This window comes from Mercurialis annua, linkage group LG7 (genome assembly GCF_937616625.2).
Source record: "Mercurialis annua linkage group LG7, ddMerAnnu1.2, whole genome shotgun sequence".
NCBI classification, from domain to species: Eukaryota; Viridiplantae; Streptophyta; class Magnoliopsida; order Malpighiales; family Euphorbiaceae; genus Mercurialis; species Mercurialis annua.
The window spans coordinates 10,091,637-10,098,313 of NC_065576.1; the positions used below are offsets into that span (position 1 = coordinate 10,091,637).

General features: G+C 32.6%; 1 protein-coding gene across 2 annotated transcripts; it reads left to right on the forward strand.

Annotated features, from left to right (window-relative positions):
• Positions 1 to 225: 225 nt before the first annotated feature.
• On the forward strand, positions 226 to 6,126 carry LOC126655268 (uncharacterized). Of its 2 annotated transcripts, XM_050349375.1 has the most exons (12): positions 226 to 346; positions 441 to 499; positions 605 to 635; positions 745 to 758; positions 873 to 923; positions 1,524 to 1,593; positions 1,828 to 1,894; positions 2,012 to 2,079; positions 3,246 to 3,369; positions 3,974 to 4,013; positions 5,022 to 5,089; positions 5,786 to 6,126. In XM_050349375.1, the coding sequence occupies exons 1-12, from the start codon at positions 241 to 243 to the stop codon at positions 5,796 to 5,798; spliced, it is 711 nt and encodes a 236-aa protein (XP_050205332.1). In that variant the 5' UTR covers positions 226 to 240; the 3' UTR covers positions 5,799 to 6,126. The 2 variants fall into 2 exon arrangements, with proteins under 2 accessions (XP_050205332.1, XP_050205333.1); XM_050349376.2 differs by having other exon boundaries at positions 253 to 499.
• Positions 6,127 to 6,677: the final 551 nt, after the last annotated feature.

The following is a 6,677-nucleotide window of genomic DNA, read 5'->3' on the forward strand; positions in this document are numbered from 1 at the left end:
CTAATTAAATGAGGAACTTTTATAAACTTTTATCCAAAAAATAATTTTTTCTTTTAATTTTTTTTGGAGCTGCTGCTCCTGTTTTTCCGAGGAGTATCAGCTCCTCTCACTCACCTCAGAAGGGGTGTTTTTGAGCGGAAATACGCAAGTTCAGGGTTAAATGATTTTATTTTACAGCTTGGGACTTTTTGGATAGTTTGACACAAATTCAAATGTGAAAGTGATCTTTTATTCAAAAATATGCATTGTCGGGGTTCATTTTTGTTAATCGTGCAGCCGTCTGCAACAACTACAAAGAAACTCCGTTTATCTGGATATCTGATAGTATCCATCAAGAAAAATAATGGTGAATCTGCGACAACTAACAAAGGAACTCTATTTATTTAAAACTTCAAATTCTTCTTCTTCTTCTTCGCTATTAAATTTTTTATCTTCAGCAGTCAATGGTTGTCCTTGGTCTTTCACTCAATCCCGCGGCGCTAGAGTCACTGCCATTCACGTTTGTTTCCCTTTCTCTCTTTTCTTCCTTATTAAATTTCAAAAAAGTTGAATTTTAAATATTTAAGTTAATGGGTATTAACTAGTTTAATTTATTAAAATGCAGTTAAGACCTGGCAATGTGATTGAAACTAAAGGTTAGTTCTTTTTATGGAGCTTATTGAATTTGGGTTTTTATTTTCTATATTATTCCGGGTTAGTGTGTAACTGATTAACAGTTTGGTGAATTTAATTTTTGCGATGCAGGAAAAGTTTACCAGGTACTTCCTTTTTTGCTGTGAATTATAATAAATATTAAGTTAATGATGATTGGTTTAAATTTTATTAATGTCAGTGTGCTGTTTTTAGCTATTAATTGGGCTGTGGATTTTAAGGTGGTGGATGTGGAGCACAAGCAGCGAGGAAGAGGAGGAGCATCTATGCAGGTTTCCATTTTGTTTGATTTATTTTTCTTTCTGAAATTGAAAAGCTCTCGTTTTCTTTTTATTTTGATGTATGAAGTTTTATGCTAGTCTAGTATGACGGACTGAATTGCGTCGGAAATGAATTTAATGGAAATTGAAAGTTATGGTGGAAATGATAGTGGACTGTGGACTTTAAGGTTAAGAATCTTAATAATATGCTTTGAAATATTTGAATGAATCAAAGAAGGGGAAACCAAATTGTGTTTCAGAAGTATAATGCTAAACGCTATTTTCTAAAAGGAAACTAAAATCTAACTACCGCACTGTAACATTAACAATATTTCATTAGGCATGTTGGCATGGTTATACGACCTATATTCGTCAGGCAGTTTACCCAACCTAAATTTAATAAAACCTGTCTGCCAAGTACCAAACTTGCATTCAGTATTATGGATTGGATTTTTGCCTTCCTTTTTTCTCAAGGCACGTTGTAATGAACCTGTCTGACAAATAGTGAAAAATTGCTTCCATATAAAGACATTGTCATTCTTTGTCCTTGTTGACTTAAACATGGCGATGTATTAATTATTTGCTCCTATTTACCACGTGTCTTTGCCGTAGGTGGAGCTTCGCAACATAGACAATGGAAACAAACAAAGCTTACGTTTTAATACTGAGGAGGCTATTGAAAGTATGTTTCCTAGCTTTAGATTTTGGCCATCTTCTGCGCCAAAATTTATATTGTTGCTTTATAGCATATTGGCTGTGGTTGATTTCGGATTTTGCCTCTTGAAAACCATCTCCATGCATCTTAAGCTCTTATTTGTTTGAATGGGATATGGCTGTATAAACCACAGATTCATTATTGAAAATATAAATTGTTTTTCCCTTCACGTACAAGTAAGAAATAAAACACTTTCTGCAGGGGTGTTTGTCGAAGAAAGGTCATTTACATTTCTGTATGAAGAACAGGGAAAAGTATTTCTAATGGAGTGAGTTAATATTTCTCCCCTCCTCGTAATGACTATTCCTTTTTTAATACTTGCAATTTTAGTAACAGAAATGTTATAAATTTACTGAATGTTGCTTATGTTGTGAATACGTACCAGCCCTGAAAAATTTGAGCAACTTGAAGTGCCGGCAGAGTTGTTTGGCAAGGCTGCCCCATATCTAAAAGGTGAGTTAGATTCAAGAATGACTGTCGTATTCCATTATACTTCTTTTCCCTCTTCGTTATATCTACTGCACTTTTATGTCTCTTTATAAGTTATAACAATTTCCTCACAGTGTCCTTTATCAGAGTTGTCTGTTTCTGCGTTGTCAAGGGTTGACATGGAAAATGTGCATCCTAGAGCTCTTGGTAACATGATATAGAAAATTAGACAACCCATGTTTTTTGAAAATATGACAGCATAGATAGAAATATCATTAAGATATGAGTGTGACAATAGATTGTGTTAATCCTATCAGCCACTGACATAGCTGTTAGAGGTGCGCCTTAGGCAATGGCTAAGGGGCCTCATCTGCCATGATGCGGGAGACACCCCTGAGGCGCGCACCTCTGGCGCCTCTGCCGTGAGGTGAGGTGCTGGCCAGGCATGCCTCAGGGTTAAATAGGCCCCTTTTTTTTAAACTAAACCCTAGTATTGCCTAGTGGCTGCTTAATGTGTTTTAATTAATTAAAACTGTAAAAAAGGCCAGCAAGGCAGCAACCTAATGATACTTTAACCTAACAACATTTAAAATATAAACTCTATTAAAACGCAGTTTTGAGCAAATATCGAAAACTAAACAAAGCAGTTGGTCTGTCTTTTTTCTTCAAAACGTCTTTTCTTCTTATTCAACATTTTGTTGATCTTGATGATGATTAAGTAGCTTTTTAAATTATAATTTAGAAATATGATTATGGGCACATTTAAGTTTTTTATTTATGTTTAAAAAACTTTTAAAATACATTGGGTTTATGGTCATGGTACTTTATGTATATTTTATTGTACAATTTTTCTTTCGGCACCTTTTTCCAAATTGAAAGCGCTTCGCTTCTTGCCTTGCACCTCGGGCCATAGGCCCCTTGTCGCATCGGGTGCCTTTTGCTTTTAATAACTATGGCTACTGAATTGGACAAAACAAAAATATATACCTTGTAGGAAACTATTCAAATGTACTTTTTCTTGAGTAGAAACGTGAAGAGTTTAATATGCTTGCCTTTGATTTTGTTACTGCTTTGTATCTGTAATGTTGCTTTTGCAGAAAACATTTCCCCCTTTTTAGCTTATTTCGTCACAAATCACTATAATTGACATGCGTTATTACCGACTTAAAATGTAAATTATTGGTTAACAGATGAAATGCGAGTTAAATTGCAGTTATATGATGAAAAGCCTTTGTCTGGATCAATTCCAAAACAAGTGACATGCACTATAAAGGAGACACAAGCACCTATGAAAGGGCTTACAGCTACACCAAGGTAACTGTTGTTCTTTATATGCTTATTTGCTCATGAATGTTACCTTTACACATTTGTGATATGTCTCTTCCATTACTCATCCCCTAATTATAGGGACCTAATTAACTAAAACTGAAGTTATAGGATCTAATAACAAAAAAATAAAGCTCAAGATCCTGTTATGGATTTTGTTGCCTATGTTTTATCACGAAACATCTAAATCTTAGTAATGTGCATTAGAATAACAATATTACTTTCATATTATATTGTAATATATTCTTATAGCTGCTGTTTCCTGATGCTTTATGATTTGTCCATGTTCTTTATATTGGTTCCGTTGTTTGAACATATTCCACAGTAATGAGATTAGATGCAGATTGTCATTTCTATAGTTTTTTTTCCTGAATTAGTCTTTTGGCCTTTCTAGTGATAGCTTATGACCGGCAATGCGCATAACTATGTTCCATCTTGCTAATCACATTATTATCGGGATTACTCATTTTTTTAAAACTCAGGCAATATGTCTATAAGTCTATTAATAGTCATTTGAAGTGTTTCACATAATCATTTGTTGAGCTTTGTGCTTTTAACTCCAGGACTATGTTAATTTTTTCCCTTAATGCAGGTATAAAAAGGCTCTATTGGACAATAATCTCACTATTCAAGTAAGTTAAAAACGATTTTTTTATTTTCATTATAGGAGCTATTACACAAGTTGAAGTTGCCTTGACCAAGATTTTTAATTTATCTATGTTTGTAACTCAACAACTCTTACTTCACATTGGTTGTTTGAGATCTTGCAGCTTAGACGTACCTTTCTTTATCTGTTTCTGTAGTCTAATTTTCATCAGCTTTTCTTTATGGGCTTCAAAACGGGTCATGACACAGGAAGACAATTTGCCTAATACGGAGAATTAATAATTTAAGATTGAAGTTAAACGTGCTCACCCATGTCATAAATGGGTCGACCTGGTTGTGACACGGCTTAAAGCATACAGTGTCACGGGTTGACATATAGATAAGGGTAGTGTAGGAATAGTAACTGCGTTTTATGTATTGGTTTGACTCAAAATTACACTAAACATTTCTCCATTTCTTCCAAATAATCGTGGAGTTGTTTAACATGATCAGAGACACAATTAAATTATGCAACTCAAAGAGTTTATGTATGGGGGCAATTTGTGGAAAACAATTGTTGTATGTAGGGATCTTAAATTATGTTAAACATTTTTTTGGGTACGCATTGCTGCTTCAAGTTAGATTGATTTTCTTGTTTCAGTTGGTGTTAAGGGTGTGCGGAAATCAAACCAAATCAAAATAAAATGACAAAAAATGGTCATTTCGGTTTGAAAAGTAAAAAAATCAGTTTATTTTTTATTAATAACAAAACCAAAAAAACCAAACTGAACCAAAAAAATAACCTAATCAACTTGTTTGGTATAATTTGGTTTTAAAAAAAAAATTAAAATTTCAGTTTGGTTTTAATTTTTTTCAAAATTTCAGTTCGGTTTGAACCAAGTGCACACCCCTAAGGGTGTGACTAATATTATATCCTATAATGAAGTTTTCTATTTTATCAGAACCCTAAAGTTTTCAATATGAAAAATGTGTTATCAGAAGGATCTTTGGGAAATTCTAAAAATGTCATAATGTCATATCCTTTATGTTTGCAGGTACCAGCATATCTAGATGTTGGTGAAGCAATCATTGTTGATACAAATGAGGACTCCTATATTACCAGGTGAATGATGAGCATCCTTCTTCTGCTCGATGTTTTTTTTTGTGGAACATGTTTAGTTAATCTACACCATTCATTTTGTAATGAAGAGTGTAGATTGATTGAACATGATTCAACTTGAGAGGACCCTGATCCGGATAACAATTGTTACTTCCTGAATATTAGTCTGCATTCCATTTCCATGTAGGGGTGTGCATTTGGTATTTCTGTTCCATATTGAAAATTACCAAAGCAATAAGGTTTGAAGTTGCCAAAAACCAAATTGAAATAAGAGGGTATAATTGTTATGGATTTGGTTTGGTTTTTGATTTTATTTAAAATACAAAAAATGATTGTTCTTTTTTTTTTTTTAAAGACAACCTAGATAAGAAAAATAAGAGTAAGAAATTTTAAAATTAGAAATTAAATGTAGTTCTCTATGTTTTAATAGATTATTCATTTTAACCATTTGAAATATAAGGAAAAATTGTTACTATATATGTATATATATAGTTTGTTTTTGTTATTTGGTTTTTAAAATTGAAAACAGAACCAAGCTAAAAAAATTTATAATAAGTGAATCAAACCAACAATTTTTTGGTTGGTTTGGTTTAATTGAGTGCACACCTCTAAAGTTAGTTACTTGTAGTCTGAATGGGTCTTTGTCTTTGACCATGATTTACCTTTATTTTAGCTAATAAAATAGCTGATGTTTTTCAGGGCCAACAAATAAATGTACCAACTTCATTTATAGTGTAAAAGAGTAGAAGTTACAAAGTTTTGTTATGGAATTGGAATGATGGTTGCGAGACAGGGTTCAAGTTCGGGAATTCTTGAGGTTGTGGCTTATGTTCTTAAGAAATCTTTAACTATCGATCCTGCAAGGAATAATCGTTCTTGATTACAGCTACTGTTTTGAGATTTTGGTTATCGATTACAGAAACTGTTTCGAAATTGTGATTGCATAAACTGCATTTTATTAGCTTTCTGTTGCTCTAAATCTGAGCATGTGACGTTGATATTTGAATCCGAATTGAACTTAAAAAGCTTAAAGACTAAAACGTGACATCTTGTTTTTTTTGTTTCAGGGATATAGGTCTCAGAAATCCATATGCAAATTTGTGTAATGGTATAAACAGAGATGATTGAAATTTGAGAAAATTAGGAAATTACCTAAATAATAAAAAAAATAGCAATTACCTACCACAAATTGTGGACTTAACTTTCCTACCTACCCGTGTCAGCTAATTACTTTTATACCTTATCTTATTTGTTTTTATACCTAAAAATTACTCCATGTGTTTTCATTGTAACAACCTTCTTCTTCCTCCTCAAAACTTTCAGCCCATCCTCTCTTTTTATCAGATTCAAATTCTTTCAAATTTCACGAATTCTTTTTTCAATATTCTGTCAGATCTTCGAAAATTACTACCTCATTATTCGAATTCATACATTACGATTAACAAAAACTGCGGATTCAACAAAAAAACGGTAAACAATTGTTCAATTGAATATTTTACTGTTTTAATATGTTTAATTAGGTTTCAAAGATTTTCGAGCTGTGTAAATAGTTTAAAACATAATAAAAATCATATATAAGAGTTGCAAACTG

Coding starts and splice junctions, on each gene's coding strand:
- LOC126655268 (XM_050349375.1), top strand. CDS start 241: ATGCATTGTCGGGGTTCATTTTTGTTAATCGTGCAGCCGTCTGCAACA. Junction 1,594..1,827: donor TACTGAGGAGGCTATTGAAA/GTATGTTTCCTA, acceptor CACTTTCTGCAG/GGGTGTTTGTCGAAGAAAGG. Junction 1,895..2,011: donor GGAAAAGTATTTCTAATGGA/GTGAGTTAATAT, acceptor AATACGTACCAG/CCCTGAAAAATTTGAGCAAC.